The following is a 26,661-nucleotide window of genomic DNA, read 5'->3' on the forward strand; positions in this document are numbered from 1 at the left end:
ATCAATATCCAAGTATTCATGTTATAATGCATTTCTGTTCCTCAATTGTAAGTCTATTGCAGCAGGTTGTATAATTTCTTTACCTACCTTCTGCTTAAAGTGCGATTATCTTGAAGTTTGTTGTTACATACTTTGACTTGCACTTACTTATGGCAGTGCTCCACCGTGCAGTCAATTGTCTTCGCTTTAGAATCGATTCTATTTGTTATTTTGTTCGATTCCAATTGGCTATAGTGGTTCCTTCGTTGGAATTGCTCCGCGTAAACTAAGGGACCCCGCGTGTAGACTTTGTTCTAGGTGTCTGCTGTCTCTATAAGCTAGTGATCTGGATCGAAACGGCGACGACCTTCCCATCACTCCCGAGATCCGAATCGCTCCAGGTATTGTTTGTTGTCCATGAATTAAGTAATTGTGACCGACCTTGCGTACATAACAACTTAGCTTACATAATTGAGCAGAGCTGAAAGCTTATTGATTTATTACGAATGTCACGTCTATGCGCGCGTTTCCATACAATTTTGACAGGCCTAAGGAATGACGGATAAGATGTCCGCATTGACGGAGCTGCGCATCATCTACGCTGTGTGCTGTGCGATTTTTCTCTTCGCTTGGGTTTGTTACAATGGCATGGCATTTGGTTTACTCGGTATGGTGATTCGGGTCCACAGTTTTAATCATGTTATTTTATTAGGGTTCTGTAATCAATCAAATGATGGAAAATTTGATTATATTAGTTTTTATTTACATTCATTGTCGTATACTCTGTATTAACGAAAAATTTTGTGTTTGACTGTGTTAAACTTTATGATCGATAGATCCTGAATAAAGTGCATTATCGTGGCGCTGTTGCAGTTCGAAGCCTAGGGTTGGCGAGAGTCTTGAGTGTTTTCCACAAAAGCGGGGCAGCTCTCCGGCTCAGAATCCCGGATGAAGTGTCCTGGAATTGTTGCAGCGCATCAGAAGCGCTACTCACACTATCTACTTGATCAAATGCAGCTCAGGATGCACATTAGTAGATTTGATTGATTTGATATATTTAATTTTTTGCGACTGATTACTATCACCGTTTTTATGAAATGTGTGTTTCAAGATTGAAATTATCACATTGTTGCGCAATAATGTAGTCTAGCTTTGAAATAAAGCTCGTTGAATTACGAAACTGCACGATTCGAAGTTTAGTGCAAGATAATGTTGTTCTGTCAATACTCTTCGTCTACAATTTGCTTTGTGCGCGGATCCTATGATGCTCTTCAGGAGTTGATGACGAAGGTTTGTGCCACCCGAGCGAGACCAACGTACCTTGCCACCATGCCTCAGCTGCCGTCTAATCTGCAGACTCTCTGGTATTTCCTTGTGAAGTGAACGTCCTTGTCTTATGAATTCTTTTTAAGATATGGTTTTAATAGATATTCTGCAACTTCCCATACATGCTTGTGGTGTGACATTGATTTTTTATGATATGACGTTATCAGCTTGTTTGAATCGCAGTGCTTCTTGACTAATAAAAATAACCTTTTGCGTTAATGCCGGTACAGCGTTCTTTATTTTATCTGCGTTTAACTTTTATAAATCACTATCAATTGTGCATTGATTATATGAACACATTTCAAAGAGGGCCTCAATTTCTTCGGATTAGAACAATGTTTTTTGGTTTATGCATTAAAATGATTATGCTAAATTTGCTGTTATATTGCATTCGTTTCGAGCTAAAGCGAAACCCCCGACTGAAAAAAATATGTGGAACTTAGATTTCTGTCGCGCCTTCGAGACTCCTCGTGCGGGTTGCCTGGCTGCAGTGCTTTCAAGTCTCCAAACGACACGCATGGCTGCATGGCTGCAGCGCCTTCCAGACGACACGCGTGGCTGCATGGCTGCAGCGTTTTGCAGACGACACGCGTGGCTGCATGGCTGCAGCGCCTTCCAGACGACGNTTCGAGACGACGCGTGCGGGCTGAGACCTGCCTGCTGCGCCTTCGAAACGACGCGTGCGGGCTGAGACCTGCCTGCTGCGCCTTCCAGAGAACGCATGCGGCCTGCCTGCCTTGGTCCCCGGTCTGGCACAACTTCCAACGGTTCCTTCGATTGCCCTTCTTGGATCTTTGTGACCAGATTTCGAGCATTGCGTTCGCGTCTCCGTCGCAAAGGACGGTTGGTTTGCCAAATCTCAGCGCAGCCCTGTTGGGGATGCAAGACGTCGACCGGTATCAGGCAATATTGGTTTTATGTGGCTTTGTTCTTGGCGTGACACAAGAGTGTTATAATAAGACTTTTTGTTATATCGTATTACCATAGTCGTTATATTACGTAATCGATGTCTTTTATTAATATTTAGGTAGTTTGCCTCCTAGCGTGCTTAAATTGGTTAAAATTCCGCATTGATCTTGCCTTCTGTTGTAGTGCTGGTTTACCTACAGGAAGTGTGACGATCGCAGCCATGCCTGAATACCACTAGAGTTGAAGTCAGCGTCATGGTTTGTCACCAGAACGTCTCGGCAGATCAGATCTGCATATCACGATGCTGCTACGAATCGCCCAAGCTTTAATTCGCCCCCCTAAAATAGCCGCAATTGGTTTAATTTTTACCATCCAATTTTACAACATTGCACAGTCAACTTGTCATATGATTCTGATATCAGATTTGGTGGTATGTTGGCGTTGCTGCTTCATTCTTGATTATTTTACTTATAAAATTGCAGATAGTTGATGATAAGAAAATATTGACGGGCGTTCATACGTGATTGGAGTCGTTTAGCATTAACGTATTCCACGTTCGGTTTTAGGCTTTGGATATAGGCATTGCATTTCCTGTTTTCTTTTCTTGGCCCTGCAGCACGATTCTTCGTTATTTGCATCCGTTTGATCGCGTGCTGCTACGGATGTTGACTGTATTCGCCTCGACAGCTGCAAACTCCGGCATCAAAGTGGAGATTGTGCAAACTGGTGACCTTTAGTTGTGCTGCATTCTACTTACCATATTGCTCATCTCGACAGCACGCTCTGAGAACTTTCCAACAAAACGTTTTTTTTTTATCTGAATTATGACTTTAACTTATTGCAGTCTTGTATTTTCAAACAAAACGTATATGTTCAAACAGATATTATTGATGATATATACCTCCTGCTTAATTATTTTGGCTCGAATCTTAGCTATTGCACTTGGTTTTTATTTTTTGCAAATTCTTGAAATTTGCCCCGCGTTTTAATACTCATTAGCATGATATGCTCTCTTTTCTCGAGTACTTTGCTGTAGCGTGATTAGTTACATTATTAGCTCTTTCTTGATTGCTGGACCGCTGGCAAGTGTCAGCTTCTCTTTGCGGTTCCCTTTATGGACGTTGCAGATGATAGGCTGTTTAGACAGCGTTACTCCTAGACCCATGCGCGGACAACTGGGTTGCGGTGCGCCTTCCAGACTCCGGTGCAGACGTTTGGGTGGCTGCGCGCCTTCCAGCCTCCGGTGCTGACATCTGTGTTGCTGCGCGCCTTCCAGCCTCCTGTGCGGACATCTGTGTTGCTGCGCGCCTTCCAGCCTCCTGTGCGGACGTCTGGGTTGCAGCGCGCCTTCCAGTCTCCGGTGCGGACGTCTGGGTTGCGGCGCGCCTTCCAGACTCCGTGCGGACGTCTGGGTTGCGGCGCGCCTTCCAGACTCCGGTGCGGACGTCTGGGTTGCTGCGCGCCTTCCAGACTCCGGTGCGGACGTCTGGGTTTCGGCCTGCCTTCCAGACTCCGGTGCAGATGTCTGGGTTTCGGCGCGCCTTCTAGATACCGGTGCGGACGTCTGGGTTGCGGCGCGCCTTCCAGACTCAGGTGCGGACGTCTGGGTTGCGGCGCGCCTTCCAGACTCCGGTGCGGACGTCTGGGTTGCTGCGCGCCTTCCAGACTCCGGTGCGGACGTCTGGGATGCTACGCGCCTTCCAGACTCCGGTGCGGACGTCTGGGTTGCTGCGCGCCTTCCAGCCTCCTGTGCGGACGTCTGGGTTGCGGCGCGCCTTCCAGCCTCCTGTGCGGACGTCTGGGTTGCGGCGCGCCTTCCAGACTCCGGTGCGGACGTCTGGGTTGCGGCGTGCCTTCCAGACTCAGGTGCGGACGTCTTGGTTGCAGCGCGGCTTCCAGTCTCCGGTGCGGACGTCTGGGTTGCGGCGCGCCTTTCAGACTCCGATGCGGACGTCTGGGTTGCGGCGCGCCTTCCAGACTCCGGTGCGGACGTCTTAACGTCTGGGTTGCGGCGCGCCTTCCAGACTTCGGTGCGGACGTCTGGGTTGCGGCGCGCCTTCCAGATTCCGGTGCGGACGTCTGGGTTGCGGCGTGCCTTCCAGACTCCGGTGCGGACGTCTTGGTTGCAGCGCGCCTTCCAGACTCCGGTGCGGACGTCTTGGTTGCAGCGCGCCTTCCAGTCTCCGGTGCGGACGTCTGGGTTGCGGCGCACCTTCCAGACTCTGGTTATGGAGGTTTGGGATGCCATTGCAGTCGGCCACAGTCCGCTCACCAAGTATACGGCATATCATATTCTGTATCGTCGAAGATTGCATTTGCTCATATGCGTGACCGACCGTAATGGCGAATCAATACTTGCCTACTTGAATAAATTGTTATTTACTCTGCATCGTCATTTCTACGATTGCTAGGTTCAGTTTTATTATACTAATTGTCATACATTTAAACTTTTTGTCGTGTTCGTTTCAAAACTAGCCGAAAATATAGCATCAAACTTGATGGGTGGAATAAATTGTACTTATGTTTGTTGCTTCGTCCAAGACAATTGAGTGAAGCGGTGTAATTTAATCTGTGCTACTTGCTCCTCAGATCACTCACCGGTAGCTCTGGCATGCTTCTCGGTTTGACCTTGTGCATATCGCTCGCTGCGGCGAGTTATCCGTGGAGGGAATCTGTCGCTATTGGAAATCGATATCGAACGACTCGTCTCTCAGCACATGTCCTGACGCGTACTCAGTTTTTAAATATTTTCTTCTATCAACGATTTTCTCATCTCACTCGCGTTGTGGGATAGCGTGTGATGGGATACTTTTCTCCAAATAATCTCGGTTTCCGCTGAGTATTTACAGTATCTCTGAGATTATTTTGAGTTTAGCGCTTCCTGGAACTTACTTGAACCTAGTGAGCTCAGTGTTGTGAGATAAAGTACAAAGTTTCTATAAAGTTATGACGTGCAATGAAATAATATTGTAAATTTTCAATAAATTTTCCCATGTATTCTTTCTTGGGCCGTTGACTTATTCACAGGTTATGGCAGTGCATTCGGTTGTCACGCAAGATTTGCGCCTTGGCGCGAATGAAAATAATTTTCCATCACATGCAACTGATGCGTCCCCCACATGACGCTTTGAAGCGACTTACTCCTTGTAGACGGAACTCGTCAGCAAACCTCTACAATCTCCGCACTCCGCATTGGTTCTTCAATGATGTCAAGATCGCAGTGTCTACATCTCGCACAGTCAGCTTAGTATCATTGGCTGCCGTGGTTTGATATTCCTGCATCAATCCTAATAATGGAACCTAACTTGAAGAAAATAGTTTATTTCAACGTATTGAAATTGTTAATTGCATATGTGGAGGGGTTTAAGTGTAAAATCACATGCTTTAACAATGGTCTGACAAGATTTTATCGTTATATCTCTCTGTTGCATAGGCATCCGATTTTTTTCAAATATAAACCCGTTGTACCGTAATGTGGCAGTGACTGTTAGTTAATGTAACAACTATGGACTTGTAGTCGTATCTGCTACGGGTTGCGATTTTTTTTCTCGCATTGCCGTACCTATTTTTATGAAGTTCGTTACTTTGCTCTTCAGGAATAATGCGGCTTCGAACTCCGAGTACGTTATTGGAGGCTCCGAATGACCCGTTTGCATCTCTTGCTTTGAAAAAAAAAAAAACTATTTTGGTGTCCAGCAACGTCGACTTCGCCGATTATCATTGAAGATAGACATTAGCAGGCTATTGTGGTCTGGTCGTATTCCATAATCAGGACTGGTCGTTGGCTGCGCAAGCATCTAGAATCGCAACGGCTACAAAAGTTTCCAGGAAGTTTTTCCTCTCAGATATTGATACAATAAAAAATATTTTTGTTTGTCATATCCGGTTGCTAGCTTACCTTTCTTTGCTAGCTTAGAAGTTGCCTCTATATCGATAGCTAATAACTGCATTTGATTCTGTTTCTCCTGTCCTTTTCCCTTTCGCAGAAATCGTTGCGCACGTCAAAAGGACTGAAATTGTGTGTTGCTTGTCTGGTAACACTGGGCTGCGCTGTGTTCAGGACTGTCACGCTTACAACGAGAAATTTAACATTAATCGTCTTTCATGAAACTGAAGCTAATCGGAAGAGCTTTCTCTTAATCATGTTTCGGACACTCATCGCTGAACTCTCACCGGACGTGTAAAAAATTTTTCGTCTCAAGTATTCTATACTGTAGCTGCTCATCTTCAGCACTCTTCCATGGCTGAACATTTAACGACGAATTTCCAATTGTAAACCTTGAAATAATCATTTTTTTTTTTGTAACGATATCGTTGCTCCTGTTTTCAAAGTATTGGGACTTTAATTCATATTACGTCTTCTACCATCGCCATTCCGTTGAAGTCTGGGTCGCTTAATTACTGTTGAACAATTTTTTTCGAGTTTCTTATTATGCAGTTCGAAGTCGTGCCATCGTCGCTTCAACCATCTAGAAGTGCTCTTCCTGCTGCAGTCTATTTTAACTGGTGCCAGTGACGACGTTTGGAAAACACAGCTGAACGTTTCGTAATTGCTCAATATCATAGCATTAATTTCAATGACGTGAAATTTGAAATGATCGATGTATGAACGCGAACTGTGTAAATGGCAGCAGTGTAGTTTTTTTATTATCAATTTTATTATTGTTAATTTGCATGTCATTACATATACCTACCAGATGATGCGCGATGAAGGATCACCTGCTAGTAATGCGGCTCAAGTTCAGAGGGAAAACGATGCATTCTACACTGGTTATCTGCAACGAAAATTTCTTAACAGGTGAGATATTAGAAACGTAGAAGTCGCAATTTCAGCCGTGGAGTGAAAACACGTAGCTTCGTTTGTCAATAAATTTGGCTCAACTGAATTAATTCTTCTGGTTGTTCTCGGATTAGAATTACAGATTCATTGTCAGAAGCGTCATATGGGAACCATTTTGTGAGCTCATCTAGTTTGCAATTTCCTAGTTTTGTTATTTCACCCATGTAGGATGCGGTTTCTTACATGGGATGCGAGACTGTGAGAAGATGCTCGTGACGAAGTTGCGCTGATGGTGAACTGTTATTCCTGGCAAACTGCGACCACTGATGGAGGTGGTGCCTAGAGGCTTCTAACTGGCTGCTGCTGGCGCTGTGGAGATGCTCTTGACTGGCTGCTGCAGCTACAGGTGATTGCGACGATGCTTTCTTTTGTGTTTGTCAGAAACAAAACTTCGGGTGTGTGACTGCCGCTGCACGTGCACTAAATTCTTTATTGCTGATGAATACAAAACGAGTAGAAATGGATATAACTTTTGTTAAGTTAAGCGGCTAGTTAAGATAACTTCTGAAAGTGAAATTGTATATGAGGCAAAATGTGTTGGTGAAAATTTTTTTAAAATTGGCCAGTAGGCTGAATGTTGGACAATTGTTCGCAATAGATGGCTCCTCGTCTGGATGTGGATATATATATTGTGTACTAGGACCTCAATACTAAGGCATGGATCGCCTTCTCCTCAGGTGCTGCAGTGAACGACTGACATTGCGAGGAAATCCGCCTACTGTATTATCGGTGACCTCGTTTGATGAGTAAAGAGAATGATGAGTTCTATAAATTTCGTACTTTCATTTTCCAAAACTATTGGTTCCAAACTAATCTTTAGAACATACAGCTATCATTTTTTACAGCTAATTTTTTGGTAATACGCACGTTGTTTCTTCATAAATTTCGGTTGAACGCTACGAATGATTGTTCCTCTTCGAGAGGCGATTTAGAGATGTTCAAACAGTTTCCGCGCTCCGAACATACAGCTAATCAGGACATTTAATTTCCTCTTTACTGGCAGTGTCATGCAAACCTGTCATTTACCATGGAAAAGTTGATCGGATTATGTCAAAACCATGGTACAATTCTCGTGTAGGATTGGTGTTACGTTTCGATGAATGTCATAACTGTATGCATAATATATAAAATTTGATTTCTCTTCATTCGTTCTCTCTCACAAAGTCAATTCCGCAAATAAAAGTCAATTGGAAACTGTCGAAATCTATTTAAGGTGATACTCTAATGGCTAGACAAGTTATCTACAAATAAATAACACGTACACATTGGGAGTTCCAGTAATAGTAGAATATCATCTTATTATATTTAAAGAATTGCAAACTAATCCATACAAAGCAATCCTAGAATATTTTGAATCGATGAAGAGTTAGAAAAGACGGAAGGGCAAGAGAAGCAGTTGGAAAAAAAGTTCAATCGAAAAATGCCAATATTAACTGAATAGATACGCTACTGAAAATACAAATATAGCTTTTTCAAAAGCTGCCTGATAAGGTTCAATTCGTATGGTAACACAGACTTCCATAATAATGGATATAAACTGATATATTACTAATGACAGTGAAATGGAAACCACCTGGAGTATAGGCGAACATCCTGACAACCTGAGCAAACAAGTTATGCTATACAAAAGGCATACGAGCTAAATTTTATGCTAGCTAGACGTCGACTACGAAGTATACGTCCTTCTGCTCAATTAAAAAAAAAAACAAGCCAGCTTGATGAATGAATGCTAGGTAGAAGTAACTTGTGCAGCTTAATTTGAACTCTTACTTTGAACTGAGTTATTTGCACACATAATTGTTTCAAGAAATTATTGTGCGTGGAAATAATAGTGGAACTTGGGACGTATGATTCAGTAAGTAAATGACGCCACTGTTGGCCAGATTGGAGTTCTCAAAATATTCTGACACGCTTCGGCATTATTGAAAAGACGGATGGGTATGGCAGAAGACTTATGCAGTGCCAAGGAACACGAATTATTTCAAGACAAACAGGTTGGAGATTTAGAAGTTATACTAATGTTAATTCTTCAAATTTAAACGATAATATCCTGAAGTGACGCCTCACGATTAAGTTTCACCTTCTACTGATCTTAAATTACCATAGCACCCTTTTTTCTGAACCATATCTAAACGAGATAGGCTCCATAAACTGAAGAAGCTACCGTCATTATTCCACACCAAAGCTCTATCAGGTCAACTATGATCAAGCTCCTCATGCGCTATTTGGTAATCAACTAACGCACTTCATTACTCCGCAAATAGGAAACTCGAATTGCCCCGCACAGTTTACACTACATAGGAAGTAGGACGACTGAATTTTCCTCAGTCTCACGGAAGGAAATCCTTGTTGCGTTCTCGGTGAGGCCATAGAAGCCAAAAAGAGTACAGGAAAAATCGCAGAGAAACGGTCCTCCTTTCCCGGAACATAAAATGTAGCATTCTTAAATAATTTTGTTTCATCATGGACGAGGAATTTTATAGGCAAAATATTCCAGAGATTAAGTGAAAATGACGAGTTGCATAGCAGTCTAGGTAATAAAAGCTTGATAATTCATTCAGAACTATCCATGTGCCCAACATTCAGGCAGTACAAACAAAATCCCGTTAATCCCAATACACAATAGCTTAGGTGTTATCCTTATCTTAAAAATCTCCATGGGCGGAATGCAAAAATCAGCAATATAGCTTTAACTTGGAGGAATTCGAAGCTTGGATTCCTAGTCTAACGTATTCACAGTTCACGAAACTTTATAATACACAAATGAAATGAAGATACTGAACCGAGTTATTCGATGTTCGAATTACAGGGCAAAAAATCACAGTTTTAGAAGTCAAACCGTAAACCATCTTTCTTCGATGTAGCACTGAAAATGAATGTTGTTTGTATGCAGAATTGCAGTGTTTCTGACTAATGTGACAATGTTTCTTGGTGAGAAACTCTCAAGGCAAAAAAAAAATGAAACCAGAAATTTTCTTGCATGTGGAGGTTGTGAAAAAATAACTATGAATGTATGCTCATTTGATGGTAGTAAATGTAGTATATGAAAAAACTGCGATAAACTGCAAGTTGCGAAACTTATACGAAGGTTTGTATCCAGTATAGAGATGGACGGAAAAAGCAACATGTAAGTTTAATGGGCAGGAATTCAACCCCGGTGAAAGACGAGGAAAAGTACAAAGGAGACACCGAAATAGTTCATGGCCGTTAAAAGTAATGCCAGCTGGTGCGTCAGTTCTGACCCAGATACAAAAATAATCCATGACAATGCACTCAGCTTGTTAACGCCGTTGAAAAGCAAACGTGACCAACTGAATAACGGAATCGAACAAGTGAATGTCTCTACAACGATAAGGCGAACTGCAATACGAAATACAGGACTCAACACACCACCGCTACTTCTATTTTCATGACTTGAAACTTGGCAGGAATGTTATTTTTTCTACTGAGGTAATGATTGATATTGAAAATCTTGGCATAGTCATAAATTTGAAGCACGTTACTATCTCAGTCTCGCATCCCATACCAAGTTCACAAAACATAACTTAAGAATTGCATTATCTACGCACTAATTATGTAATATAAATGGACGCATTAAATAGAGTAAACTAGACGAGATTATTTTATCTCGAGGACTGAAAGTTACAAGTTTGAGTTTATACTCGAGTAAACTTTTCTGAATATAAGATGAACGCATGTATTATGATTCAGAGCCTCGTGCGACATAAAGGAGAGTTACAAATTTTCTAGCCGATGTGATTGAAAACACGAAAGCGTAGATCCGTTTCCTTCAGCTGAAATTTAAATTTAAATATTAAGAAAACTTGTACCAAAAATTTAACACACAACGGTACAAACAGAATTTGCTACTTATGATACTTGTGATCAAGAGAAAATAGCACAACTCGGGGTTTGTTAAGTTTTCCGCTCTATCCGAATGTTTCTTTTTTTACAGAGTAACGTTTTTGAACATTTTCAAAGTAAATAGTCTGATAAATAAAATGCTTGAATTTACAAGTTTTAGAATTATCTCCAGTTCATCAATACTTTTCTTTAAGAAGGATGCAGAAAATATAACATCACAATCGAAAGAAAGTTGCCTCTGTTACAATTTTTAAGAAGTAACAATAAAATAAAAGTACAAAAAATAAAATCGAAAATGTAGTAATAGAAACTCTTCTCGTGTTAAAAGAATTGCACTAAGTCGTGTGAAAACCACAAAATGTAGCTCATAAAAAGCATGCATATACTTGCAGTCGACCCTTTCTTGAATATTAAGATCGAACTGAGTTTAGGTCGAAAGTATTCACGTATAAAATCATTGGCATTAAATTTAACGTTGACGTGACTGAAGCTCGGCGCACAGGCAGATTTATCCACTGCTAGAAGGCACACTAGAAATTCGGATCCTTTCTTCACTGAATGCTCGATATGCTGGAAAAGAGAGCAACAATTCAGAATATCATGCCCCATGCATATTTATATATCATTGCGTTCATCGTATAATCAAGTGAATCGATCGATCTTAAGGTTTTCAAATAAAAAAAAATCCAACAAAGGAGTCACGTATTATTGTTAAGTGGCAAGATTCCTCGTTAATAACTATGAGTGAGAATGTTCAAAGATTTCGATACAGGGTCTCCTCAAATAAGGTGGAAAAATCTGGTTGATTTTAATATATTTATCATATGAAAGTTAGAAAATTAGAGATACTATTTCTTACCAGTTGCCTTGATGTCGACCTGTACATAGATGAACCCGAAATCAAGCGGTCGCAGTACCAGGGAGAGAGAAACATGAGGAAGACATGAATTATTGATATTTTAGAAGCTACACTTTATCAATAAAAAATTGATGTGATTTAAGGTTTATTATTGAATGAGTGAGTGCGTATGGGTATCATCGCTATACCTAAAATCCATTTCGTTGCGGAGTAAAATATTAAAAATAACTGTTAAACAGAAGAAAGAGCTAAAAGAATAAGTGGCGGCATATTTTCTATTAAGAGTGTGACTAAAAATTAAACTTTGACAGAACAGTTTTTACCATGAAGTGCTTTTGTCATCGATAAGGCCGAACACTATCGCTATTATTATTGGTTCTGGTTAATGCTCAGGAAAAGTTTGTTTCAAATAGCTATGCACTAAGAAGATGTACCTTTTTTATCCTTTTTAATCTTCCGCGTTGTGGTGCCGGTGGGAAGGCTGGCGCTGTCTTCTCCGCTGCCCGGAGAGCCCATGCCCCTCGTGCCGCCCTGTGACGCGAATCAAATGTCAGCAATTGCATGGCGCTCAAAATAAAAAACTTAAAACAAAAATATGTTTTCGACGCATTAGTTCTGATGAATTAGCAATATATGTAGTATTCGCACTCAGTAGAACCATAATTCAATTAAAATTAATTTAATTAAGAGGTTTAAAATGTGAGGTTTGAGGTAAATTTTCATTTTATTGCATTGTGAAATTGCACGTCTCAACGACTATCTAGCCAGTAATTAAAGGCTTACGTTTTTGAAGGCGTCCGAGTTGAGTCGAACCCAGCTGCTTTCTAAGCCTTCTTGCGGGCTGCTGCTGTTACTGCTTGAAGGCCCACATCCATCTCTCTTATTGTCATTGGCGTCAGCAGCAAATTGAAATTGTTGCTGAGCGTAGTACTGGTAGTCGACGCTGCTCACAGGGCGACTGCGGCTGCATAGGAGTGAGGAGGATCGTCGTGGAGCACGAGGAGGTGTGGCAATAGCAGGTAAAATGTGTGGAAGATTAGGCATAAGGACGGGCGGCAATGCTGGGACGCAGTGGTTCATGGTTGGAGAGCGAGTCACACTGGTTGTGTGACCACACGCCTGGGGAAGGGTGCGATTACCGTTAGCAAGTCTAGCGTTAGGGCGGAGAGGAGTACATCCTCCACGTATGGGCAATGCCGGCGGTGGAGGAGAACTACAAGGAGACTCGATAAGCTCAGCTATCGTGTAGTCCGCCAACTGACACACTGCCTGGCCAGAAGATTCCGCTTGCTGTTGAGCAGTCGGAGAACCAACGCTACCGATCACTTCACCGGGTGGTGGCAGGCTAGGCAGGGGGCGGCTCGTCACGCGTTTTGGAATGCTTGGCGAATCTACAGGGTGACAGTGAGGGGGAACTGAAGGTCCTAGTGGTAGAGGGTACACACACTGACCGACATCTTTGGTTATTGATGAATTCGCTTGCTTTGTGCAAGGTGTCTTCACTGCAGAAGATTCAGCAGTAGTTTCCTTAGGAGAAGGCTGCTCAGAGCTGTCAATCCCGACAAAACCATTGCATTGTACTTTACCTACTTCTCGAGTGGAGTGAGTACTTTGATTTGTAGGTGCAAAAATATCTGTGTGTCCGTAAAAATACTCATTTTGGCCGTCGGGCTGCGCTTGCTGTTCTACAGGGGGATCCGGGAACGGTGGGTCGGGAAAATCGTCGCATGACTCAGAGCAGGAAATAGACTCTGAGACTTCAGGATGAGGAGGCAAAGGAGAAGTGGAAGGAGGTGGCGAGTCATGAGCCAGCATGGTAGAGGCGGGGCCATAACAAAGAGATTGTAGGGACGGAAGAACACCTTGTTGTTGAGTGGGGCTGAACATATCTACATCAACCTCTACGATAGAATAATAAGCTCGACTAGACTGGGCGAATCTTGAATCTAAAGACATGAGGTCCCCTTCACTGCAACTTTCCAGACTTGCCATATCGCCTTCAGGCATCAATAGATCACTGCAGCCGTCGCTTGTTAGGTCTGGACAAGAACCTGTCCGGAAATCAAGGAAGCGATCAGATAGACGGTCAGACAGATAATCCAGATCGGTGATTCTCGAAGAATTAGAAGAAATGTTGCCTCTTAACGAACCACAGGATAGATCGTTGGGGTAAAGTGCAAGTTGATCACTGCAGCCCGACCTCGGTGACTCACGAGATACTCCCGAGGCAGGCAAGAACTCGTTGACCTCCCTCCAGTACTTGTCTGGGTGCTGGAAGCTGCCACCACACCATTCCATTTCAGGCACGACGAAGTCGGGGTCATATCCTGGTGGTACAACACTGCCCGACGCTTCAGATTCGCAAGTGAAAGACACGTTAGACCTACCATCGATACGGTTCATAGGCATAGGGCCACTAGCCCTCGATTTTAGTCTAGGAGAATCTACGGAAGATGCACATTTATTGAACGGTAAGCTAGGCACCAGTGTGGTGGTGCTGGTCTCGGTGCCTTGAGAACAAGTGCTTGTGTCGCCTGACTCGGAATCATTAAGGCTAGGAATGTAGTGCGTACGATTATCAGTTCTGGTCATATGCAAAAGTTGTAAACGTCGACCTTCAGGACATGGCCAAAATACCTCGAAAATGGAAGAGCCATGACTGACCATGTCCGAGCAAACTGAGCATTGGTTATTTCCACAAGGTGTGAAGTTGAGGTTATAAACACCTCTGGCGAGTCCCTTCAAAGCCTCCTCAGGAGACCCCACAAATGATAATCTAATGGGAAACTTCTCCTTATTCAAGAGCTCCATATTCGCACGAGTATCAGTTTCCGGAACAAGCTTAACATAGATATCTTTAATGATATCAGTGATGATGCGTTCTAATCCATCGCATGCCATGGGTGACAGATACTTGGTTCCTGACAGACATATCGACTGATGAGTTTTGCTAGGTGGCAGTGGGTACTTGGATGGAGAGGCACTTGAGAAACGCGGGACAGTGCTCCACTTGGCGCCCGCACACTTGGACGTATTGACTGAGGTAACAGGCGCTTCTGAAAGCCTAATTGAATCAAGAGGCTCTGTTTTCAAGGTACGAGAATTATTTACAAAACTTAAGCTACGGAGGGCAGTAGCGTCTGGAACTTTAGATGACGCAACGACTTGATGAGTGTGACTAGAGTTAAGAACTTTAGATGTTCTGGGCAGCGTTGATCTAGATTCGGAACCAGGGACTTGACTACCCATGGTCCAGTAGCCTTCATCGCCACGAACAGCCATAGCGCTCATTCGAAGACTTATGGCATTGAGCTGTGGCAAAGAAGCCGAGGAACTTAGCAAACGTCCACAACTTTTAATCTCTTTGCATCTCTGAGGTAATTCCGTGCATTCAAATTGTAATGTTCGTTGAGTCATTTTGTAGTTGAGGTCCCCAGAAGTAGTTTCACAGGATTCTTGAGGCGCAGGTAAATCTGAATTGGGGCCTTTGAAAGAACACAACATCTTGCTGTGCTTGGGCTGAATGAGAGGCAAAGATCCTGTGCAAGGAGCGCTCGAGACTGACGAGTGATTGTGTGGCAGTGAAGAGTAGCAAGAGTCCGAGCAATGCGGAATTTCCTGGTTCTTAGCCTTGAGACGAGCCATTTTCTTTTGTAGGTCAGTTACCATGCTGCGCAATTGCTGAAAGAAAAAAAACAATGATGAATAAAAAGGATAATATTTTTGAAAGTTACTTTTCAAAGTTAATCAAGATCATTCGTTGAATGAAAAATTTTCAATTTGATATATTTTCAAACACAAGTAATGAAACAGCACACAAACCTACACAAATTAACAATTAAAGGCCAAGATATTTAAACAAATTAACATATTAAAGTTACCAGGTAGGTATTGGAGTAGCATTATCAAATCCTAGAAGTTACAATTGTGCTTAGTGAAATCAAATTATTAGTCAGCAAACGAATAAAAAATACTGGAACCTCTTTGTTGATAATGCCGGCCACAAGAGACTCCATGATTGTGTCCAGAGATGATGCAAAAGAATCGTGTTGAGCTTTCAGATCAGCCAGCAGTTCTTGATTGATTCGACTCACAGCATTCAGCTGCTGATGCTGCTTCTGTTAATAAATTAGATAGCCACAAATTTTAAATTTCATTCGTTGAGAACGATTTAGCGAGCCTTATGTGCAATCCTATGCACAATCTTTGATTATTTACATATTTTCCTAGGAAATTTGCGAGAAAAATATATACTGGTTTTAGAATGAAGATGAATGAAGTCATCAGCTACAATGAAACGGTTACGTTAGCGAGAGGTGGCAAATTCACGAGCCAATATGAAATTCAAGTAAATTTGCAACATATAAACTGACAAGCACGTGCACAAATGTAACACAAAAATGCAAGTATTAGTAACCACATACGTCTTTATCATCCTGTGGCAAGTCCTGAGAAACAAAATCAGAGAAATTTGTCAACACCTGCAAGTCGCATAATAGTAAATACAGTTCATGAATAAAACCAATCATGATACAAAGAAATTTAAGCTATCAGATAGCAAGTGGAAATCAAGCTAGGTAACTAGAATATATAGCATCATATTAAAAAGCATGTACCAGTAGCAACAGTGGTGCATAAGATTTTTAACATTATTGTCTATGATTTACATAATCAATACAGTGTCATCTCACCTTATTCTCGACATTAAGGCTAATGATGTGCATCATCTGAGCGTAGCTCTCATAGTAGGACGGTGACCGAATGAGGAGTCCATTGGAGGCGTTCTCCTCACAGTTCGTGCTGCGGCCTGTGGTGTTGCGCGACGACGGCTGGTTGCTCACAGCGCGTCTCGGACTTGAAATTGTACTTTTTAACGTGGTTCTGGGGATAACAGTAGATTTATTACATAAATACCTAATTTTTTATTTCAAACAGGAAAAAATGTATTATTTTGAGTATTGATACGATGTACAGAAGGTAAAAACCTAATAAATAATAAAAAATTGATTTTCCTTAAAACTGTTTTTGAAAAAAACACAGTTTTTAATCCAAATTGTTTTGGAAAGAACCTTGTAGAATACATTATTAGAAGATATACATATAACATATTTTCATACATCTATATATTCTCATAGTCCTGCTGAGAAGTTCAACTAGAGCTCATTGCCAGAAGTCCCAACAAGTCTTCTCCAATATACGCTTATATAAAAAAGAAAAATACATGAAAGACTTCCATAATCCAAAATTTCCTCAATCCAAAAAAATGGAATGTGGAGAATGATCAAGTTGATGCAGGTAGTCTTTCTGATTTTCAAATGGAAAATGAAATTATAAATGAATTCATAGTTTAAATAGTTTATCGCGTAGAATTGTGACTAACTAGCGACATACGCACTTTTTAAGATCCAAGCAAGTGGCGGAAATTACCTCGTTCTATGTGAAGGCACGTTTCTGGCATTCGAGGCATTACTTCTTGGAGTTGCAGGCGGCTGCGGTGCTCGCCTCTTGTTAGGCATGCGTCCAGGGAAGTGATGAGGCCGGCGATGGTCGGCGGTATCGTCTGTCTCTTCACCGCAGTCTTCCGACGAGTCACTAGAGAGGCTGTTTGGCAGAAAATAATATAGGTACCTTAAAACAGAGTTCAAGATGAAATGCACCTTAAAATACCGCTAAATCTTACAATACGGCTCAAGAGTCAAGATGAAAAAATTTTGTTTCCTTAATTTATGTGATAAATCATTTTGAAAGCTCAAGTGGAACATTCATGAGCACATAAAAAAAAAGATTTAGGACAAAAGATATCAATGAAAATTGGTTATCGAAATGATGGTCTTGCTTATGGTTATTAAATTCTTTTCTGTCAGCTGAGCGATTCCACATAGTGCTCTTCAAAGATAAAAACGGGATTGCATCGATCTTAAATTTCAGTACTTCATTTGAAATAATATGTAAGAATAAATCACGAAATATATCTTGAGTCAACAGTACAAATATATACCTGTCTCCTGCTGCTCTTCTCAGTGGCTCCCTTACATTATTACGGAGCGCAGGCTTTTTCATCTTCTGAAAAATCCAAGTCGAAATATAAAAGACATAAAGCTCAAGCTCTAAAAGAAAAAATGATCCAGTGTTGAAAGTTCATGGAATTATCGATAATTTGAAACTTTGGGTATAAATATGGGTTATTTCAACACCGGAAAAAGATCGAGTGAATAAAAGCTTTATATTTTTTCAGGAAAAAGTTCAAATTTCAACCAAGTCTTTAGGATGAAAAGAGCAAGTTGAGAAGTTGAAATTCAATATAAACGTCGGTCAATATGCAGTAAAATAATGCTTGCTACATCAAGAACACTTACGATTGGAGTTGAATCAAAATCATCAGAAATGTATGACTGGTCATTAGCATGCTTCATGTATGGCTCCCTTCCACTGGGTCTGTAAATAATGCTGGGCAGAGTGCTGCTGTTGCTGCTACTGCTGAAGTTAGGCTTTACATCTGATGAGTTGCGGAGCACCGCTTCATTGCTTTGGTCAGGAATGTCGAAGCTTGATCTATCCGTTTTCATTTGTTCACTTGTACTCTGTCAAAATAATATTATTTAGTAATAGGTAGTTAAGCAAGAAAAATTAAGACTACGATCGAGAAAGGAATTTTCAAAAAAGGTGAAGGCAAATGCGAAAAATAGGTGTGAAATCTCAATGAAGAAGCTCAGTACTATGAAACATACGGAATTATTTACAAGGGTTGGACAATATAGTAAGGGAAACACAGAATATTGCACATGTTATAAACAATGAAAACGTGACATATTTTATGTTTAATAGATTAATATTGCTGTTAATTGATATTTTATCCTAGCACATATTTTTTGGCAAATATTTGTGTCTATACCCTAACTGTAACTTATAAATAATAAACCTCTCTGACTTTCAAAGAGGTCAAATTGTTGATGCCCGTATGACAGGTACTTGTGTGACAGAAATTTCCCGAATGCTCGACGTTTTTGGAGGTACCTACTGTCTCTAAATTAATGACTGCTTTTGAAAGAGAAAGAAAAACATACTCAGCAAAGCACAGGCACAGCTGAAATTCCAAGTTGTCTGAGAGAGACCGTCTATACCTAAAAAAGCTAAATCAAATTTTGAGGGACTATCGAAAGACCAGTTGAAGGACAATCGAAAACAGTTAAAATTACTGCAGATCTCAATGGATATCTACAGAATCCCGTTTCCATAAAGATAGTCCGCAGAGAGCTGCACATATCTGATTCTATGGAAGCGTTGCAATCAGAAAACCTCTGGTTTCAATTACAAATGGCAAATGCTTCAAAGCGTGTTATATAGTATAATATAGATTTTCACGGCTCACGCCGGCGTCGAACATCGCCGCACTCGCAAACATACGATAATAAATATAAATAAAATTTATCCAGTCAAGTCAATCCGAGGAAAATACACGTGAAAAGTATCAATGCGAACAGTGAATCCGAATGAAAGCCATTGCCCCTAGCAACATAGCTTCGGAAATGCTCGATTACAAGTGGCATGCCTCAGCTGCTCAGCAGAGAGGATACGCCCAGTAACTCAGCTGCTGCTGCTGCACACAATATCATTGTTCACCGATTCATAACTTTAACACGATCAAAGAGAAAACTTTAAGCAAAAAATAATGCTCAAGCAAATACCCAATGAACGACAAGACTAACAAAAATGTGACTTACCAAACTTCCAATATAGAGCCAAGCCCCCAGCAATGAAAACACCACTAACCAGCCCAGCCAAACGCTGAGCGCCATCTAGCGCCCTCTCACACAGTGACTGTAGTAAACAACGTCGTCTGCACCATGCCACTTCCCTACCCCTCCATCTCTTTCACGCTGCTTCCCATTTAACTATGCGAGTTGAATGGGATTAACCCATTTAACATTAGAGTTTTTCAGGAGAGAAAGTGGCTGAGACCCAACTATTAATGGTTAAACAACGGCGGACGGTAAAATTCGGAGAATTCATAGCATTTTTGTTTGCTATTGAAGAATTGTTTATTCTGTATGCGAGCAATCAGGACGACATAACATAAAAATTTGAAAAAAACCGTAATGTCTTTAAAAAGTACATCATAAATTCGAAATGATGAGTTTTCAAAGATAGAGATTTATCTGAGAACAACTTTGAAGTTGGTTATAAAAATCTATGCAAAAATGACTTCGGCATTTTTCACCCACCGAGACATTCATGTGATCTTGCAAATCCGTTGTGATTATTGGATGCCGAGTCTGTTCTTGCCGCAGCTGGTTAGGAGGTAAAATATTGAGCAAATTCTTTTGTAGTTCGTACCCGTAATTGTGTTCAGGAGGCCCTGCAAAATTAATAGAGCAAGAAATTGGCAACAGTTATAATGTTATTAGTTCAGAGACTACAAAAACACCAAGAAATATACTCGAAAAAATCCTAATAAATCAAACAATCGAAAATCTCAATGTCCTTGGCATAAGGCTCAAAATACATAGGATACGAGTTATGGAAATAGAGCTGTAATGTTTTCTTCAAATTAGCTCAATAATTCCTTAAAAACTTGAAAAAATTCAAAACTTAATGCAAACTAGTGAAAAAAAATTTACGCTGGTGTTTACCATTAAAGTTTTACACAACAAATTTTGATATAACTACATGGAAGGAATGTTATGAACCAAAATTTGAATTACGCAACGACAATAAAACTTCCACAGCCACTGCTTTGCAGCTAGCACACAAGGGAAATGTGTGTGGTAAAACTGGAGCAGTGTATGTATTACCTTGTCCCAGTATTTCAACCTTGCCGTGCTTCATGACAAGGTTAGGTGTGGTGGGATAGCCTCTCCCCATGCTCAAGTAGCCAATATGACCAGCAAGTTCCTGAGCTCTTCTAGCTGGGTATCCTGGATGAACAGAATCACAGTTTCCTCTGCTAGGTAAGCCATCTTTTTGGTCTCGTCTCAGGGACGAGTTTACGTTGTTCCTGATGAAACGTTCCGCCCCAGGTTTGCTGTTCGAGTTTGGGTCTAAGGTTGAGGATGGAGAGTCGGTGGTGACGGAACATCCGTTGCATCGGTCGTTTGGGTCGTAAGGCACAAATTGCGTTTGCTCAACCGGATGAACTTGTCTGAAAAATTATTAGTAAATTTACGGGTAAATTAAAATCATCTTATACAAAAGTTTAGCTCATTTTTCAATTTAATCAAAAGTTTAGCTCATTTTTCAATTTAATCAAAAGTTTAGCTCATTAATTTTCGTACACCAGGGTAATTACACGTTTACCTGCGTCTTTTATTTTGCAACCTATGTTCAGAAGACCCTTGACGATATGCGCAAAAAAACTACTTAAACGAGAAAAATAGTCCTTTACAAAGCAAAAGTGACGAAATAAATAAAATTAAATTGGCAGAATGAACAAATACAAAAAGTGGGAGATTCAGCAGGTAGGTACGGAAAATTTGATGAAGTACCTGGGAGAGGTGGTGCGACCAATGGACTTATCCGGGGGCTCTCTGGTGACCGAGATGATGTCGCACGCACTGTTCAGCCCCGGCACTCTGCGGGCACCGCGGCCGCTGTGCCTGTGGAGTACACCGCTATCTTAGTGATGCATTGAAGGCGACAAGAAGCTAAGAGAATCAAGTATTGAAGGCGACAAGAAGCTAATATCAATAACATGATCACAAGGCAAGTTAAAACCAATCGTCATGTGCGCTGAATAATGAAGGAGAATTCATTAGTTGATGTTATGATAAATGAGCAATTATACTAGACCACAATTATCTTAATACACAAAGAAAATTTTTCTGAGAGATTAGGAGCAGCGCCCCTCTTGCATAAAGGTGAAAGAACGGTCTTTATTGCACAGCCGCGGGAATCTGAAGCGGCCACTCACTCGTTCGCCGCAAAGCTCTCATCATTGAGCGGGGATTTGGAAGCGCGACAAAGTTAGATTGAGGGAAGAGTTGCTTTGATCCGGAGTGTTGCTCGCGGTCTAAAGCCCAACAAAGACCGAGTATTGGGTGACGCTTTGATCGATGGAGAGTGTTGCTTGAGGAATAAAGCCCTAGGTGTATCGAGAATTGTGTGGCATTTACATCGGGGAATAGTGAAGAAGACAAATAATGCGTGCATTTGGAAATCTATCCAAGAAAAGTAAGTTATGATAGATTGTTACGAAATTCTCCAACAGCTCAAGTATCACAAAGGCATGAAGCGTATTAGAAATTATTCTAAAACTTGAGTTTCACAAAGTTCGAGTATTTGGTTGCGCTGTCGCTCCGGCTGATTTTCAATTACATAACACTCAAAAAGACAGAAAACTTGATATTCAGTTATCATTTGAAGAACTAGAGTTCGGTAGATTGGGTGAAAGGGATGAGTGTGCAGCAATAAGAAAAATGTTATTCGAAACCTCAAAGAGCTGCCACACATGGGGCAGATTTAGAAAGATTATTGTAGGCTCGTGAAAAAATCTACAGGGAAACAGTGAAATAGATAATTATAACATTTAAAAAAAAATTTATCCCATAAATTTCAAAATTGGTCTAAACTTCAATTTATGGAACGTTGTTCTTTTGTTGTATAAATACCAGTCCTATAAGTTAAGAAACGCAATGAAATATAAAGAAAAAAAAAACAATACATTTTTCACGATTCTTTTAAGCAAGTATAAAACCAAAACCATGAACCTTTGCAAACACATCGAGTAATATTTTCGGAACAAAAAGGAAAATTGTACACGAGTTCCACGTCTTCAAACAACAATTTAAACACATTTTCAGGCGAATTCTTTCTTCTAACTAAAAAATTTAGTCTTTTTCCTTGCTTTTAGGCAAATTCCTTTCTTGAATCTCCTCTATCCAAGTTAGCTTCTCTGTTTATCTACGCACACAAACGCATCTCAGAATAGACGACATCAAGAATTCTAAGTATCGCGCAAATGAGTGCAGAGGTTGGGTCGCATCTTGAAATGTCGTCCCGGAAGCACTTTTATGGACGTCAGAACCCTCCAGAAGCGCACAATGAAATTCCGGAACTTTGGTCTGGTCCGCAAATGCTGACATTAGTTGCGAACGCCGCTCTACGTCGGGATTCTGAGAACAGAACTCAGCCACAGTAAGCAGAAACTTTGGCGTCCCTAAGCATAACTTTTTGAATTGACGAGTACTTAGTGTCTTCTGTTCAATGCTCACAGATACCCAAACAAAACCACAAATCAACCCGCATTATTCTGCAAGTAAACTTAATTAAAACGGAATCGGAAAGCGCTTTACAAGCCGCACCCGTTTTTTAAATCTGAAGCGCAGATGCCAAATAGTAGAAATTATCTTATCGGGCATTTGTGGCTTAAATATGATGCGCTGGCGACGTAGAGGACGCGAAGCATGAGCGCAAGATTGGTCGTAAACACAAGATAGGATGCTCATAAACTGCGATGTTGGGGCAACACTGGCATGACATGTAGACTCAAAGGCAGCCACTGAGGAGGCTTGTTTCCTTGACCTAATACATCTATAGTGAATAGATAAGAAAAAATTGGCAAAAAATTATTTTGTAAGAATGGTAGTAATCCATAAACTTCACGGAGCAGATTGGAAAAAGGTATTTTAAAGGTCTAAAAGCGGTGACTTCAACTTGTTCTCCACTTTATTTTACAAGCTTGATAGTTTTTAGCTCGAAACTTTGGATAATTTAATTTTGAGGCAGGCTAGCGCTAAGTCAAGAAATTCCGTTGAAATAAATATAACAAGTTTTTATTATATTTTTACTTAGAAGAATTAAACTGTATTTGTAAGCAAATCAGATAGTTTTATTTATTATAAGAAGTAAACTTGAGGAGAGCACGGCTCAACCCATGTGAACCTAAAATAATTAAGACGCCGTTAAGAACAAATGGCAATTTAATCTATAGGTAGTGGAGTTATTGTCTGTAGATAAATTCACGTGAAATGCAAGGGGATATTTTCACGAGCGCTTCTGCTTTGATGACTTCAAAGAGAAGGAAAACTTGGATCCAACGCGCAGACAGCGCTTTCCAAATTGCACTTTTACAGTGCATCGAGGGGCGCAAGCTGGAGCACACTTATCCATTAAATTAGTAGTTTAAGTGTATTTCGGGGCTATCAGCTGGCCGAGAATTAGTAGACAATTATCAATATGATAATTCCTAGCGTTTTGCGTTTGTATGAGTGTTTGAAGCCTTTACTTTTTCATTTTTTCATACGTTTCTCGTACAGATACCAGATTTTTCATGGATGTTTCGTAAACAAGGCTTTTTTTTAAATAATTCCTCAGTTTGTATTTCCACGCTCTTTGCAAGCACTGCAAAACGTTGATAGAAGTTTTGATAGAAGTTTGTTTTATGAGTATAAAATTTTACGCGAGTTTTATTTCTTGTCGCACTTTTTTTATTCAGTGAACTTGTGTCTTAAAATTTTAACAAGCCAGATTTGATGAAATAATATTGCACGTAAATTATGTTTATGTAGAATTATGTATGCTGTACTGTACAATTATGTACAACTATGTATATTCGCTGGATTAGACATGTGTACTGTGATTTTCTGGTGTGTTTCCGCAATTCTCAGCAAATAAAATAAAAAATGCACAGAACTTACATTTAAAATCATCAAACACACAAGTGATTTTCGTGGGAATCTGCTCAGCTATGGGCGGGGAATATCTGCTTCGAATGAATATGGATGCAACAGTAAGTTTACAATATTTGAAAGAAAATTTAGAAATGGCATCGGCTGTAATGCCTGCTCCACAAAATAAAGGGAAAGAGAGGTGGAAGAGAGAGGGGCATTAAGGAGCAGGAATGATGGTTTGCCTTTGCTGAGCGTCGATTTTCATTGAGTTGATGTTTGAACAATTATCAAATCACAATAGCAGATGTTCTCTCTGTTTTGAAAAAATAATAATGCGGAATTAAGAATGTTGATCTCATTAAGAATGATATTTTGAAAATGCTAAAAAAAATCGGATGGTGAGGCTGGAAATGTGTGAGAAGAGAACAATTAATATCCCAAGTGATAATTTCAAAGGAATACGAAAAGTTTTTTCTTCGTCGAATTACCAGTACCTAGTAAAGCTTTGCCGCAGTGAAGTTAATAAGGAGCTTTCTCCTTGCAGGAGAAATCTCCTTCTTATTTTGACAGCGATATCATAACGAGGAGCCAAGTTTGGCGTCTCGACTGATGGCTTGCTCGAGGCAAGTTTTGCCGATGATAATTTATCGCAGTCTCGAGAGCAGTCGTAAAAGACTGGCGTGTCGAGACCGCGTCGTTCGATCAACGCTGTAAGTTATCGGAGTCTCGTGGGACGTGATTGAGTCGACGCGCAATGCGGGTGCACCTTGGCTCCATTCGAGGGCCATATTTGTTGATGAAAATTCACTTCAAAAGTAAGATGGATGCATTCGTGCCTCGAGTAGCCGTAATGCGGGTACTGTGTTGGGCCCCATCCCAGAGGAAAGATGAACTGCGCAGGGGGAAAGTTATTGAAAAAAATCAGGAATGATGAAGATTGAATTGAGATAGAAATAAGAAAACGCTTATCAGTCATCTGACGTTGAAATAAACTTGATTGCGAGTTGTTTCAACATAGCCAACTCTAAATCGAAGTCATTTAAGACCCATTTGCCTGGTATGAAGGACTTACAGAAGTTTACTTTAATTTCAAGATGATTAGTAGAAGGAATCGGAGCTTAGAATACAATTAGGAAATCATTTTTACGTATTCATAACAAGCGGGTAGGAAATAAGATTCATTTTAGGTTGCTTACTTTGAACAGTTAAACTTTCAATTTCTAACGATACTAAGTATTCTAGAGCAACATTAATAACTTTGGTGAGATAAAGGAAGAAAGAAGGTGTGAAGGGTGAGGGTGAAAAGAAGGGTGAAATTAGGCCTGGTGTCGTGCAGGGCAGCCCTCCAAGCATCCATCAGCCAGAATTTCTGGGCCAACGAAGCATGAACGCATCACACGAACGCTGGGCCAACGCCTGCAGCTGGCATGTAACGAGCTAAACGTTCCATAGCTACACATACAAATGGTTTCAGGTAATAAGAACTTCTACATGCCTTAATCATGCTTAATTCATAATTAGAATTTAAAGAAAAAATACCAACAGTAGCATTTTTGAGATATCACCAAGAAAATGAGAGTCGGTTTTTTATTTAATATTAATTTTTGTATTGAGTTAAATCAATAATTCATTTTAAAAACAGATGCAACTTAAACGTATTATTATAATGTTAACTCTTTCTAAAAGTTATGATATTTTGTTGATGGCGTGTAAAGACTATAGATAGCTGTACCCACCTACTGGAAAATATATTATATTTTCATTATAATTCATTCAAAGAAACGATAGAAAAAAATTTTGAAATTAAAGATTCATCACAGTCGACCTTAGCAGCCATTATTAGGGTTTTGGCATGAGTTAATTTCCCGTTAATGCCGTGAGTCATATTTAGAAAAAGATGCTCTTTGAACAAGGAAAAAAATCTTACGCGACAATCAGAGCGCTTCTCCAATTATGTTTTTCGTTCGCAATAACGATATTATGCTTCAGTAAGATGAAAATAATTTGGTCTATGAATGTTTTGTGTATTGAATTGTTTCAGTAGAATAAAAAACGGGCACGAAGAGTGCAGAATAAAGAAGACGCCAATCTGTGGCCGCGAGTCGGAACATTTAGTTAGGCGATTCTTACGAGCGCATTGAAGGATATTTAATGACGAAAATCTGTTGTTTACGCAACATCAAACAAAAGCAATTAAACGTCAACACGAGCAGTCTCACTTAATCAAGTGGGACGGCTCGTGTTGACGTTACTCTTTGGCTTTCATAGATAGCAATTAG

At 40.5% G+C, this 26,661-nt stretch overlaps 1 protein-coding gene and 1 long non-coding RNA gene across 4 annotated transcripts in view; one reads left to right on the forward strand and one right to left on the reverse strand.

Annotated features, from left to right (window-relative positions):
• The first annotated feature begins 4,272 nt into the window (after positions 1-4,272).
• LOC108672569 lies at positions 4,273-7,826 on the forward strand. Its single transcript, XR_001930901.2, has 3 exons — positions 4,273-7,012; positions 7,223-7,400; positions 7,732-7,826. It is a non-coding gene; the product is annotated as an uncharacterized LOC108672569 (long non-coding RNA).
• Positions 7,827-8,241: 415 nt separating this feature from the next.
• LOC108672574 overlaps positions 8,242-26,661 on the reverse strand; it is a 103,340-nt gene continuing 84,920 nt past the window's right edge. The window contains exons 2-14 of one of the 3 annotated variants that reach the window (XM_018160270.2): positions 21,260-21,370; positions 20,570-20,916; positions 20,000-20,133; positions 18,134-18,358; positions 17,776-17,840; positions 17,205-17,378; positions 16,469-16,658; positions 16,202-16,225; positions 15,758-15,895; positions 12,561-15,458; positions 12,212-12,308; positions 11,778-11,796; positions 8,242-11,488 (exon numbers count right to left, since the gene is read on the reverse strand). In XM_018160270.2, the coding sequence (XP_018015759.1) occupies positions 11,470-11,488; positions 11,778-11,796; positions 12,212-12,308; positions 12,561-15,458; positions 15,758-15,895; positions 16,202-16,225; positions 16,469-16,658; positions 17,205-17,378; positions 17,776-17,840; positions 18,134-18,358; positions 20,000-20,133; positions 20,570-20,916; positions 21,260-21,370 (4,441 nt within the window). In that variant the 3' untranslated portion in view covers positions 8,242-11,469. Of the gene's footprint in view, positions 11,489-11,777; positions 11,797-12,211; positions 12,309-12,560; positions 15,459-15,757; positions 15,896-16,201; positions 16,226-16,468; positions 16,659-17,204; positions 17,379-17,775; positions 17,841-18,133; positions 18,359-19,498; positions 19,611-19,999; positions 20,134-20,569; positions 20,917-21,259; positions 21,371-26,661 lie in introns of those variants that run through there. The other 2 variants (XM_018160271.2, XM_047879673.1) reach the window with 2 other exon arrangements.

This window comes from Hyalella azteca, unplaced genomic scaffold (assembly GCF_000764305.2).
Source record: "Hyalella azteca isolate HAZT.00-mixed unplaced genomic scaffold, Hazt_2.0.2 contig3603, whole genome shotgun sequence".
NCBI classification, from domain to species: Eukaryota; Metazoa; Arthropoda; class Malacostraca; order Amphipoda; family Hyalellidae; genus Hyalella; species Hyalella azteca.